This window comes from Mustela nivalis, assembly GCF_964662115.1.
Source record: "Mustela nivalis genome assembly, chromosome: 12".
Classification (NCBI taxonomy): domain Eukaryota; kingdom Metazoa; phylum Chordata; class Mammalia; order Carnivora; family Mustelidae; genus Mustela; species Mustela nivalis.
Window position 1 is genome coordinate 18,843,492 of NC_139031.1, and position 14,140 is coordinate 18,857,631.

General features: G+C 39.9%; 1 protein-coding gene across 4 annotated transcripts in view; it reads left to right on the forward strand.

Moving 5' to 3' along the window:
* CHCHD3 (coiled-coil-helix-coiled-coil-helix domain containing 3) overlaps nucleotides 1-14,140 on the forward strand; it is a 276,050-nt gene that overhangs the window by 86,214 nt on the left and 175,696 nt on the right. For all 4 annotated transcript variants that reach the window (XM_082693989.1, XM_082693987.1, XM_082693988.1 and 1 more), the window contains exon 4: nucleotides 13,851-13,968. In XM_082693989.1, coding sequence (XP_082550115.1) covers nucleotides 13,851-13,968 — 118 coding nt within the window. The remainder of the gene's footprint in view (nucleotides 1-13,850; nucleotides 13,969-14,140) is intronic.

The following is a 14,140-nucleotide window of genomic DNA, read 5'->3' on the forward strand; positions in this document are numbered from 1 at the left end:
GTTGTGTTTAACTAGCTAATAATAACAGTTGTGACCGTGCTCAATAATGTAAACTTTGATTTTTTTAAATTAACACATAGTGTATTATTTGTTTCAGTCTTACACAATTCATTGCACTCACCATGGCATGTACCCTGCCCATTGTCCATAACCCAGCCACCCTATCCCTTCCCCACCTCTACCCCCCAGCAACCCTCAGTTTGTTTCCTGAGATTAAAAGTCTCTTATGGTTTGTCTCCCTCCTGATCCCGACTTGTTTTGTTTTTTTCTCTCCCTACCCTCCATAATCCCCCACCCTGCCTTCCAAATTCCTCGTATCAGAGAGATCATATAATTGTCTTTCTCTGATTGACTTAGTTCGAGTAGCATAATACCCTCTACTTCCATCCATGTCTTTGCAAATGGCAAGATTTCGTTTTTGTAAAATTTGGTTCTTAAGAGACCATGCGTCTTTTTGTTGTAGTGGATTTCCATTAGTTTTCTGAGAACAGAATTGGTCTTGCAGCATCTACTCCTTTGGTGGAGGGTTGGGGGGGGTTGTCTTTTCGTTTCACCTACAACTTCATTAGGCTCTTCAGCTCTCCAAAGAGGACGTCACTCTTCTCTCAGGCTGACCTTTGCGGCAACTGGCTGCACATTTCACCAGGATTATAGAATAGGTGCTTGCCAGGGAATTTAATCTTGAATTTACTACTGTGCAACATTTAATCAAAGCAGCACTCTGCGATATAGGCATTCTGTCTATTCCTTGATGCCCTAAGACCTGTCCTTCAATTATGCTTGATTATTATGAGCTGCAGAACTGGGCCATGCTGTTCTGTCCTTACGTGAAATTGCTCTTATCTGATTGTGTAGTTGTTAATAGTTTTCATGCATATATTACATATTATATGTTATATGTATGAAACCTTCGTAGTGTTTATAGTACAAGGGAGATGTGTTATACCCTGAGGTTTCTTTTTAGGAAAATGCTGCTTATAGCGAAAAGGCGATATAGGGAGATTATTTCTATAAGAATTAATTTACAGTACCCTGGACTGTTTCATCCGGAGCTTTTTGTTTGTTTGTTTGTTTTTTAAAGATTTTGTTTATTTATTAGAGAGAGATCACAAGCAGGCAGAGAGGCAGGCAGAGAGAGAGGAGGAAGCAGGCTCCCCTCCATGCCGATGCGGGGCTCAATCCCAGGACCCTGAGATATGACTTGAGCCGAAGGCAGAGGCTTCAACCCACTGAGCCACCCAGGCACCCCTGTTTGTTTGTGTTTTTAAGATTTTATTTATTTATTTGTCAGAGAGAGAACGCACAAGTAGGCAGAGTGGCAGGCAGAGGCAGAGAGAGAAGCAGGCTCCCCGCTGAACAAGGAGCCCTATGTGGGGCTCGATCCCAGGACCCTGGATTCATGACCAGTTCTGAAGGCAGCGGCATAACCAACTGAGCCACCCAGACATTCCTCATCCAGTGTTTTAATCAGTTAAATTTTGCCCTAAAATGCTTTAACAAACCCATTAGCGTTAAAAAAGAATAAAAAATAGAAGAGTAATGTCAAAAGGGGAGACGATATTAGGGAGTTGGAGGCTTAAAAGCGTCTAAAGCATGTCCATCATCCTTTTGTCTCAATTTCAGCCTCATTCCCAGCTGCTGCTGGTTAGAGGAGTGTGTGATGGACCGGTGGGAGCCAGTGGGCTAGTTGGGCAGAGCAAGGATCACCAGAGTGCGTCCCCATCTGTGTGAATGCCCGTCAGCTGGTCTGGGAGAGAGATGGGAATGAGAGACTTTGTCCTGGTTCCTTTGACTGGGGTGGGGGTGGGGGTGGGGGTTGTGGTGAGGGGGTGGTGCCTGAAAACTCAGCTGGTGATCTGCCACCTGGTCCCAAGGGCGGAGACTGCCTGGTCCCCCACCGTGGAACAGGTACCATTGCTAAACACAGCCTAGCATCTGGGCCTACGCCCTGGGAAGTGGGCAGATGAAAAGAAGGTACTTGCTGGGCGCTGCAGCCAGGCAGAAAGACAGATGAGAGGAGCACTCCACAAAGGTGCTTCCAGCAAGAATTGTTGGAGTGTTTCACTGGTGCTTTTGATGTTTGTGGCATTGGCAGCTGTTGCTACTTGATTATAAGATACGTCGATTTGAAGGTGCATCTTGGTTTTGTAGATACTGAACGATGGGGAAGGTAACACCATCACGTTATAATTGATGAAAGATTAAATCGTAGATGGAGATAAACAGAAGAGATAGAGAAACAGTGAATGGAATAAACCATTTCCCTGAGCTGAAGATAGACTGGAGTCTGCACAGGGCAGGGCCTCGCTGTTTCAGAGGGTTGATGAGAGCAGACGCGCACCGACTCATGGACCCTAACAGTTTTCAACTCTAGGGATAAAGAGAAGATCCTATAAGCTGCCTGGCAGAAGGAACCACTCATTTATCAAGGAGATGGGATCAGTGTGGTTCTGCCAGCCTGTAGGCTGGAAGGTGGGAAGACTGTCAGGATTCCTGAGAAAAACAAGGCTGAAACTCCTGAATTCTGTATTGAGCTCTCATTTGCCTGTCAGGTGAAAAAAGGACCTATGGGCATGTGAGGATATTGAGAGTTTATTATTCTTGAAATATTATTTTGGTTAGCAGCCAGCATCCATCGAGGAGCCAAAACTCATCAGTTGCTTCTACAGAGAGAATTTAATATAAGAATTGTTAATGAAGTATGTAAGGGCTGAAAAGGCAGGAGGAAGGAAGCCCACAACACAGAAGAGCCCTAAGGCAGTGCTGTTTACATCGATGGCTCACATTACATTTCTATTAATAAAATCGGTCTAGTAGGTCAAAAACGTACAAAGAAATAGGTGAAAAGAATTCTAAGATATGTTATTTCCCCCAGTATATCCAAAATACCATCATTTTAGCATTGAATTTATTAGTGACACCACATTCTTGTTTTCTACTAAGTATTAAAAAAGGACACAAGTGTGTCCTTTATTCCAACAGCACATCTCAGTTTGCAGTGGTCCCATTTCTGTGGCTCCTGTTGACTGTGTTGGACAGCACAGCTTGCAGGTGTCCCAGAGGTAGCCCTGGCGGGAAGCAGCCGCAGTTGAATAAAACACTGAACCTGCAGGAGGAGTTCTGTGAACTGCTGCTCAGCCTCAGGGGACGAGGTGCCTCCTGGCTGGTGGCACTGCTGTTTGTCTCTGAGCTTGGAGGAGAGGCCAGTGTGTGGGGGACTTTGGTTTTGAGGAGCATCCTGGTAGGGCTGAAGTCTCCAGCGTGGGATGCAGTTAGGTTGATCTTTGCAAGTGTGGGCGAACTGGATTAAATAGTGAGGCCCGAGTGATGCTGAAAGAAGTAGACAGCAAACAGGAGAGTGCCTTTTTTCTCTCCCCAGCCTTGCAGTCTCCTGCTGGCACCCTCTTTCGGCAGAGTGAAAGAGGGACCCAGCTGCAGAGCAGAAGTGTGGCTTAGATGGCTCTCACATCACAAAAGCTGAGGTTAGGAGAGGGGTGTGAAGCTGAGAGTCCGAGACAAGTATCTGATGTAGTAGACCATCTTAGGAAAATACTTAAGAGAATTCTAACCAAATAACAAATTCATTACAGCAGGTCTCAGTACAGGGAAAGGTGGAGAGGAGAGGAAGCACCCACGAGGAGCAGTCTTTGCATTGTATGCCCGAATGGTACACAGGGACGTCTAATAAAGGTACTGTTCATATGGCTCCTTGAAATTGGTGAGAAAGCCTTGAAGAGAGAGCTCAAGAATTGTAGGAATTCAATAGCACTGAACTCTTAGATAAGGAGTTGGATTTTGGGGAAAAGTCAGTGTATTCAAATGATTTCTTCTTACTGAGTTGGCAGAGGGTAGTGGTTGAGAAAATAGTAGGAATTGTGTTTTTAAACAATAGCAGGGAGATGATGTATCTGTGAGGGGAAAGGAATGACCACTAATTGCATAGAAAAATACACTAGGGCTTTTTGAGAGGGGAAGAGAATATATAGTAAAGGAAGGAAGGGGAAAAAAGATAAAGTAAAATTAATCGTAAACATAATATAAAACGGAGGAAATAAAGGTAAGTGTATTAGTTATTGTACTCTTAATAATTGTGGCTGGCCACATTGCCCCTTTAAAGATCAGGGCTGCCAGGTTGTGTTAACATGCAGACACACCCACCCCCTCAGGAGCTGTGTAGTATATGGCGTACACTTAAAAGTAATCTTTTTGAACCTTAATAAGTGAATTAAAAATTAATGGGTTGGCAAAAGTGTACAAACAAAATAGGAGGAAAGGTACGATTCAGGGTTCTAAGGACTAACGAGAATAAAGAAACAGGATTATATGATAACAAGCCCAGCTTACGAAAACAAGAGTCATTAACCTTTATGTGTCAATCAAATTAACAGCTCAGTATATGAGTCAAAACCAGAAATTCGAAGGCTAGTTGATTTAAAACAGAAAAATAAAGAACTTTGTGTCATCATTCTTTCCTTAAAAATGTTTACTCTGGGCTTGATAGAGGAATCCACTAAGCTCTAACATTAAAGCGTCTCCCATAAAAGAGATGGATTGAGTTTGTGAGGTGTGTGTCTGTACATTCCAGAGGCATAATGCCGGTGGAGGGTGAGAGGTTGCAGTTTGGTTGAAGCTTGAAAGTTCTTTGAAATAGAAAACAGGTATTGATTCTTTTTCCTCTGCAAGTCTTAGAATGGAGAACGGTAATCTCTCTCTCTCTCTCTCTCTCTCTGTCTCTGGTCAGAAGTTTCCCCAAACTTACCAACTTGACAAGGACATAATTTCAAAAAGTGTATCTTGGGCGCCTGGGTGGCTCAGTGGGTTAAACCTCCGTCTTCCGCTCGGGTCATGGTCTCAGGGTCCTGGGATCGAGCCCCGCATTGGGCTCTCTGCTTGCTGGGGAACCTGCTTCCCCCTCTTTCTCTGCCTGCCTCTCTGTCAGATAAATAAATAAAATCTTAAAAAAAAAAAAAAAAAGTGTATCCTGGTGAGTTGTGTCTTTTATGAAGAAGAAGCAAGTCATTGTAAAAGACTTGATGCGTGTTTCGTATACTTAAAAATAGTGAGAGTGCTGTCATTTCTTCATAGCTGAGTCTTCTTTACGAGAGCCTCCCCTGTATCTTAGGTCACTGACCCAGGGAGGTCATAGTTTTCCGTCTACAGGAGGATGCCGGCTCACATTGTCACTGGTCCCTGTCCAAGTTGTGTCCCACGGGGGCTGATGACGGGGATTTGCTCCGGCGATGCCTACATGAGTGCCCTAGACCCTTTCTCCTCCAGCTGACCCTGTGGTTATCTTCCTCCGGCATCTCAGTACATACACCCGCCCAGCAACCTCAAAAGGAATGTTACAGGCTGGGCTGTAGATACTTTCTAGTCAAGGAACAAAGGTATAGATACTTGCAGGGTTGTTTCCTCCTCTTCCTTCTATGAAACAGTTGGGTTTTCAAGCCCTACTGATATCCACAATTTAATGGTGTCTCTGTATCTCCACTCTGACCATTGTCCAGTCGTATTTTGAATATTGTAACAACTGATGTATAAAATAAAAAGTTGATTATTTTGGTTTAAGATGCCTCTGAATAGTCAGCTTAAGCCAGATAAAGAAGTGATTGTAGGTCCTTCTAGGAGAGGGAAGGCAAAGGTGCTTCAGGTTGTCCTGTAAGTTCCTCCTGTGGAGTTTAATTGTGAATTTCCAAGGGACAAGGAGGTGCACGAGCCATGGATATGGTGACATTAATTTGAGAATAAAATCAGAATTCTTAAAAAAAAAATCAGAATTCTTTTCAAATATAAATATACTTTTCACTCATAGAGAATGTATTCAGTAAGAAAATGGTATTAGAAAAGTTGGACAGGTAGATCTTTTTCCCTAAATGAGAATTGAAAAAGGAACTCTATCTACAAAATAATATGTGATATGGGATGGGAGGCAGTCATCTGAGGTTGGGGTTTGGGGCGGGTTAGGATTATGGCTCTGGGTAATCCCCAATAGAAGTTGTGGGCTTTCTGTTATAGGCTGAGTTTTCCCTCCAGCATCATTTTGAAGCTTTGCAGGAAAATGTCCGGACGATGACTACCTTTGAATGTAAGCTAAAATCACTTTAAAAAATATGTTTGTGCAAAGGAAGGAAATCTTGATTGTTAAATTCTGAATGACCTTTTAAATGATATTTATTTTTTTTTAAAGATTTTATTTATTTATTTGACAGAGATCACAAGCAGGCAGAGAGGCAGGCAGAGAGAGAGGAGGAAGCAGGTCCCCGCTGAGCAGAGAGCCCGATGCAGGGCTCGATCCCAGGACCCTGGGACCATGACCTGAGCTGAAGGCAGAGGCTTTAACCCGCTGAGCCATCCAGGAAACATAGATGACCAAAATAAATGTCCTCTTAGTTATATTCAAAGCCAGGTCGTAATGCTGGTTAAGTAATACTGGTTTATTAAATGCTTTGCTAGATTGCAGTCCTTCAGCTTTCTAAGACAGTGCCCTTTATTGCAAAATTACAATTATATAAAGAATACCTATGTTCTATAATATTAAACTATACTCATGCTCTGTATTCCTTCTTTCAAAAATATTTATTGAATGCCTGCCAAAGCCAGGCGCTATTTAACTTACAAATGCTTTGGTTTTACATAACTTCTCTTTGTCTCCACTTCCTAATTCAGAATATAGTAATCAGTTCCATAGGGTTGTGAGTTACACCTGACAAGTGCCTAGACCTATGCCTGGCCCAAATGTCAGCATTATTAAATACTAACTCTTTATCTGTTGTATATCAAGATATTACATATAGATACATATAAATGTTACTTACAGACACGTAGCTATTATATATGACTGTAACATGGCTGTATTAATGTATATTCCTCTGTGTGTGTGTATTTTGGAACCTCAATGCACAAACATTGCTTCCAATATTTGAAATAATTTGAGTGGAGAAGTATTAAGCTTCCTATATTCTTTTATTTTTATAAAGTCTTACTATTAAAAAATTGTATACTTGTTCCATCATTATTCTTAATAGTCTAATAATTAGTTTGTTGAATTACCCAGCTCAGCTTTTCTGTTTAAAAAATGAACAGTAAACAGTATTTTGAATGCTGGTTCAGCATGTTCTGACAAAGTATGATGCATTAAAATAAAATTCATCATTAGCACTGGAAATGACCTTTGAGGTTGTAGTCGCTCATTTTTCTCTTCCAGTGTTTGAAATAGTCTTCCGAGTCAAGTGCATTGCAATACTTTGCAGATACTGTCTCTGTAAAATGGTCACAGTTCAGTTGTAGATAAATCATTTCATCAAATCACTGTATCTCTAACAATCTTCATTTCCAGTTTATTCTCCCCCATTATCTGAGGTTCTTGTCATCTTTCCTCAGTAATATAATGGCCTTATACATTAAATTATAAAGTAATTTTCTAAGCTAGAATTGTATAGAATTACTTGTGTGTCAGCCTATATGAAGATAAATCTGAGTGTTTGTGTATGGTCACGTGAGCAGTGTCCAGGTTCAGAGAAACAGTTAGGGCCCCTGAAAGCCAAGCCACTTTTGGGAAAGGGCCGGTAATAGTTTTGAGTTTGGCAAACTCTGATTTGTTATAGTGGAGTCAAATAAAAAATGAGCTTTTAAAAAATAATTATGAATAATATCAGATCTACAAACCGTCCTTCTGTGACCACAGAGGTGAGTAATGCAGTGGGATCGAATTCCTGTCGAGGGGTTGACTCCTTAGGAGGTTTAAGAAGCACAGCTTTGGAAATCAGATCAGGTCATTTTATGTCTCCCATGTGCTTTTGCACATTTCAGTCTTTTTCTTGTGACAGAAGGAGGATAGAAATGCCTCCTTCCTGGAGGATAATGAGGTTGATTACATTAAAAAAATGCATAGCTAACGCTATCTTTAAAATGCCCTTCCCACTTTCTTGAAATCTTTAAGTTATTTGGAATCAAATAATATTGGCTGGTTTTTATATAGAAACGGAAACATGTAGGACCAGATTTTAGATATCTGTGAAAGCTGAATGTATATGAGGGTTTCTCTTTTTCTTTCCATTTAAAAGGACATGTTGTAATAATTCATTATAAGAGATTTGGCTGGTTTTTAGAAATTCATTTTGCCGGTGTATCTTAAATCTCTCACCTGACTGAGAATATACCGAGAAAAACAGCTACGTTGCTAGGGCTTGAGGTATAAGGGCAGAGCTGCCTGGTATTTGTTTCATTAAGCTTAGGCAAGCTATCCAATTACTTAATGCAAATAAGAAAAGTTTACACTAAACTCCTACTTCTTTGCTTAAAACTCTAGAGAATTTAAATGAGGAGAGATAGGTATTTAAAAGAAGGAGATTTAAATGAAACTTAAATCAGGGGCTTAATGTAGAATAATATTAGACCAGGAGATCTGAAATAATAAGTGGGGGAATGCCAATAAATAAAGGGAATGTATTCTCTAGGATGCTTGGTTTGTTTAGTTTTATTTCGAGATAATTCTTGAAGCTTTGGCAACCCGGGTTAATAATCAAAGACCCGTTTTATCTCATGCCTCCTTTTCACCTAACAGGGACCTTCAAAGCAGTAAACTGCTGCCTTCTCTTGTCAATGAGCACTTCACTGGCTTGCCTTGTGGAGTGTTTCCAGAACAACCCGGCTCTGATGTGTGGCTCCACCATTGGGCCAGTAGCACTCAGGCCCAGAAAGCGGGGTCATCTCACTTGGCTCAGAGAGAAAAATGAGATGATCGCACAGCCATCAACCTTTCATAGATGGCCGTTGAGCAGAATAGCTCGATGGAACAATCAAACCATGGGCCCCGGAGAAGAAGCTCTGAAAAGACTTGGGAGCTTCTGAACATACAGTCAGTGTGTGTGTGTGTGTGTGTGTGTGTGTGTGTGTGTTGCAATACATTTGGAAAGTGATCTACATGAATCAGTGAAAGAGGAAACTAATTAGAAGAAATGTATTGCTGTAAGTGAATCTCATGGAGGAGAGATATGGGGAAATTAGGAATACAACAGTTTAGAAATTTTTCCTCTGTTGCTTTTACTTCTGAAGTAAAAAGGAAACTTCATTTAGTGATACATCTATCTGAAACTCTGCCCTCCAAAATCATATGAAAGGAAGCAGAACTTCTAAACTTTTCTAGACTTTTTTCCCTAAAATTTTTTTCTGTAATTGTAAGGTTTTTAGCTTTAAAGTTTTTAGCTTTTTACTTTTAAACTTCAGAAACTCTTCCAAGCCTTTCATTAATTTTTTATTGATAATTGTGTGTGTGTTTGTGTGTGTATGTGTGTGTTAACAGTGTTCCCTCAGTGACTCTGGGTCTCTCAGCCTTTGGTGTCTGAAACAGCCGGGACACACTGAGCTCTAAAGAGAAGCCTTTCTCAGTACCTCAGGACCCGACTGATGTCTCCCCTAAAACATGTTCTCCTTCTCCAGGTTGCTCAGTTAATATCCTCAGATTTCAGTTCAGATATTGGTCCCATCCATATAGTTTCAGAGCAACCTCACTTAAAAAAAAAAAAAAAATGCATCAGGGTTTAAACTTCCTGAGGGTAGGAACTGTCTCTTGTGCTCACCATTTTGTTCTCAGTAATCAGAATAAGTCTTTCACCCAGTAATATATATTGAATGAATTTGTGAATCCCATTTATTCTTACCCAGTTCATAGTTTTTATTAAGTAGTGGGAAACTCTAAGGATGAGATGAGAAATATAAGTGCCCACTGAGTGGAAATGATCAAATTTGGAGGTAGTATTCCTTTGTTTCATTTATCTTCTGCTACCAACTTCTCAAGAGTTTTTATGGGATGGAGAATAATGTATTTAATGTTTCATGTTTGTAAAACTTTTACCTGCAAGGGACTTTAAGATTATATAGTTCAACCATCATATTTTAAAGCTGAAAAAACAGGTTTATTAGATTGCACAGTAAAGTTACTGATAGGTAATAAGAATTTATTACCTATGACATTATATATACAGACACAGACATATATATGTAAGGGTGTGTGTGTGTGTGTTTAGACAAGTGGGAAAGAAGAGAGGCAGCATATGAAGGGATAGGGCTGCAAGTCATTGTCAGTTTTTAAGTTTGGAAGCCCTTGAAGATAATAAAAATAAAGCAGATCTTCCCTTTTTTATTAACCTATAATGTATACAGGGGTACAGGTCTGTGATTCATCAGTCCTACACAATTCACAGCACTCACCATAGCACATAGCCTCCCCAAATGATAGTAATAGTACTCAGGTACCCCATCCCTCCCACTCCCCTCCCCTCCAGAAACCCTCAGTTTGTTTCCTGAGATTAAGAATCTCTTGTGGTTTGTCTCCCTCTGTGGTTTCATCTTGTTTCGTATTTCCCTCCCTTCCCCTGTGATCCCATGTCTTGTTTCTCAAATTCCACATATCAGTGAGATCGTATGATAATAATTGTCTTTCCCTGATTGTCTTATTTCGCTTGGCATAATACCTTCTAGTTCCATTCATGGTGTTGCAGATGACAAGCTTTCATTTTTTGTTTGATGACTGCATAATGTTCCATTGTATATATAGACCATATCTTCTTCATCCGTTCGTCTGTTGATGGACATCATCTAGCCTCTTTCCATAGTTTGGCTATTGTGAACATTGCTGCTATAAACATTAGGATGCACATGTCCCTTTGGATTACCACATTTGTGTCTTTAGGGTAAATACCCAATAGTGCAATTGCTGGGTTGTAGAGTAGCTCTGTTTTCAACTTTTTGAGGAACCTCCATCCTGTTTTCCAGAGTGGCTGCATCAGCTTGCATTCCCACCAGCAATGTAAGAGGGTTCCCCTTTCTCTGCATCCTCGCCAACATCTGTCATTTCCCGACTGGTTAATTTTAGCTTTTCTGACTGGTGTGAGGTGGTATCTCACTGTGGGTTTGATTTGTATTTCCCTGATGCCTAGTGATATTGAGCACTTTTTCATGTGTCTGTTGGCCATTTGGATGTCTTTGCAGAAATGTTTGTTCATGTCTTCAAAGCAGAACTTCTTATCAGTGAAAATTTGGAAAAAAAGGAGGATGGAAAAGATAAAGCATACCTAGTCATGGTGAACGGGGAGAGTTTCTTCTTCTTTCCAGAAAACCACTGCTTTTTCTGTATTCCTGACCTCACAGGGGCACTATTATTATTACTATTATGTAACCGTGTTAAGTGTGAGTGCTTCAGACTAAGTGTTTTGTGTATATAGGACCTGGTAAGGTAGGTATTATAGTGGTTCATTTTACTCAGAATAACAAGACCCAGGGAAGTTAACTCAAGTATTGACTCAGCTAGTATGTACTAGAACCTTGATTTGGACCCAGGACTCCCAACTCCAAAGTTTGTGCATCTGTACCAGGTATTACAAACTGATAATCTTTACTTTTATTATAACATTGAAGGCTTTTGTGCCCAAGTTTTTGCTTCTTTTTCATTAACTTGCCAAAACTTTTTAAGTTGAGCTCCTTTTTACTCTCTTTGTAATTAAAATTGATACCCTATGCAAGTAAACGAAATTAGAAAAATAGTTATTATTATTTAAGTAGTATTTTAAACTATGATATACCACATGTGGTAGATATGAGAAAATCTACTTGTATAGAATCCATTTTATGTGAATGAATTAATAATGCTATTTTTAAAACAGTTTACATATGTATGTAAAGTCCTCAGCACAGTTCTTGACGTGTAGTAGGTGATCTATGCAATGATAGTAATTTTTATCATTTTAGTTTAGTTTCCACCTGACTTGTAACCTAGGTTTTTTACTGGTAGGTGATATGCTAGTGCAGTGCTTTAACTGCACTGTTTTGTAATCTGATACAGTAACCTCAGCAGTTACCAGCACATCATCCTTATGTGAACCACTTCATTTTTGTTGTTACTCTCCTTTTATAGATCTCCAGGACTTACGTGGGTCGAAATATATTTTGGTAATTGAGGGCTGTGGCTCTCACTTCAGTATGCATTAGAATCACCTAGAGGACTTACTAAGAGGCAGTTTGTGGGGCACTACCCCCACAGTTTCTAATTCAGTATATGTGGGTGGTGTCCGAGTGTTTGCATTTCTAACACGGTCCCATGGATGCCGCTGCTACTGAGGTCTGTGGATGCTTTTAGAACTGCTGCTCTCCACAAAACGAGACGTCTGATTATCCGTGTTCTTTTATGATTATGCATGTCCGCTGAGTTACTGTACTGATAGCATTGATGCTGCTGAACTGTGAAATAATAATGGAGAAATTTGGTTTGTGTGAGTGTAATTGTACTTACTGCTTAAGGAAAAGCTTCTAGAGGTTACTTTTTGCATTAGAGAATTTCAGAGTATAGGTTTTAATGTATTTCTGTTCTTCATCTTTATTCAAGACATAAAATCAGGTTCAGTTTTTAGGAGTATATTTTAAAGGTAATTTCTGATTTTATTTATTTATTTGAGAGAGAGAGAGAATGCGGGGTGGGGCACATTGGGAGAGTCTTTAAGCGGACCCCCTCTGACCGGGGAGCCCAGGACTCGATCCCAGGACCCATGAGATCATGACCTGAGAGTCAGATGCTCAAGGGACTGAGCCACCCAGGCACCCCTCTGGTTATATTTTTAATTATAATTGATGATAACGAAATTTGATTGTAATTGATACCTGAGAATTTCAGAGTATCTGGATGATGTGGCAGCTTAAAAATAGTAACAAGTTTTTATTTAGTTCTTTTCAAAAATCTTTTTAAAACTAAAATTTGATAGACTAGTATTGAATTCAGTTTGATGCTCATCATTCCCACTTACAAAGTAGATTTCACTTGGAATTTCACTTATACCAACATAACGATTTTACCTTTTCTTTTTAAAGCATCGCTTATACCTTTGGGGATATGATGGTATAGAGGGGTTTATTCTCTCAAGAGAAGAAAAGGCAATCAGAAAATCTTTGTCCATAAGATTAGACTAAAATGTACTCTCATTCAGTGATTACAGAATGCCTTTATGTGCCAGGCATTATGGTGAAAATTGGTGCCAAAGTAATTTATCTTTTTCATGCACAATGAGGGGCTTTAAGTGGATTGTAACTTAATATGTTGTAATTGTGTGATGAGGTTACCGATAAACCCAGTGCTATCAGATGCCTCATTAATAGAATTAGTATTGTATACAGATCTTGGGAGGTGAAGTTCCGCTGTCTTGTTTTTCTAGACTATGTCCACAGTGTTACATTTGGTGTGGGGCTAAGAGACAAATTAGAGTCATTCCAGAAGTGAGGATCCCTGCTGTTCAAAGGTCTGGCCATTTTTGCGTATGAGGATCCTTGGAAAACGGGAGTAATTCATCTGGGGGGGGGGGAAGACATCTTAATTATGTTCTTAGTTCCTTGCTGTAATGTAAGATCCACGAGGACAGGGACCCATCCTTCCTGTGCAGCACTGTGTCATCAGGGTCTTATGCATGGGCTGGTGTGTATTCAACAAACAGTTGAATGGGTCAATTTTGAAGGGAAGATGATGGTTACTTTCAAAATATTTGCCTTGTAGATGACTTGTTAATTAGACTTACTGCTTGTGTCACCAGAGGACAGACAGAGGCACCAGGAATGGAATTTTTAGATGCCACATTTCAATTTTACATAAGAAGAACTTTGCAAAACTAGTTTAACAGTCTTACAAATAACTATTCTTGGATTTGAACTCCGCTAGTTTAAATGCTTGGGTAGAGACTGCATGGGGACTTACTAGAAAATATACCCGCTTTTAGTAAATTATAGGTCAAGGTGATTTTGGCTACTTCTCTTTTTATTATTTAAGTATTTCATTAAATAACAATCCACAAAATAATTTTTTGTCTTTTCAGACTAAAGCAAGGCAAAGAACTAGAACGAGAGAGGGCTTTTGCTAATGAGCAGTTAACCAGAGCTATTCTTCGAGAGCGGATATCAAGTGAAGAAGAACGAGCCAAGGCAAAGCACCTGGTGGGTATTAAAGATTTAGTAGAAACGTCTTGTCTACAAGAAGATCGCTGATGTTTGGGAAAAGCTAAGCACTCCTTGCCAGCTTTTAGTGTTGACAAATGCATGTTCTTTCTCTTTGCTTAAATTTTCTTGGTTTTTTGCCTTTTACAAGTTGTTGACAATTTGCTGAGAT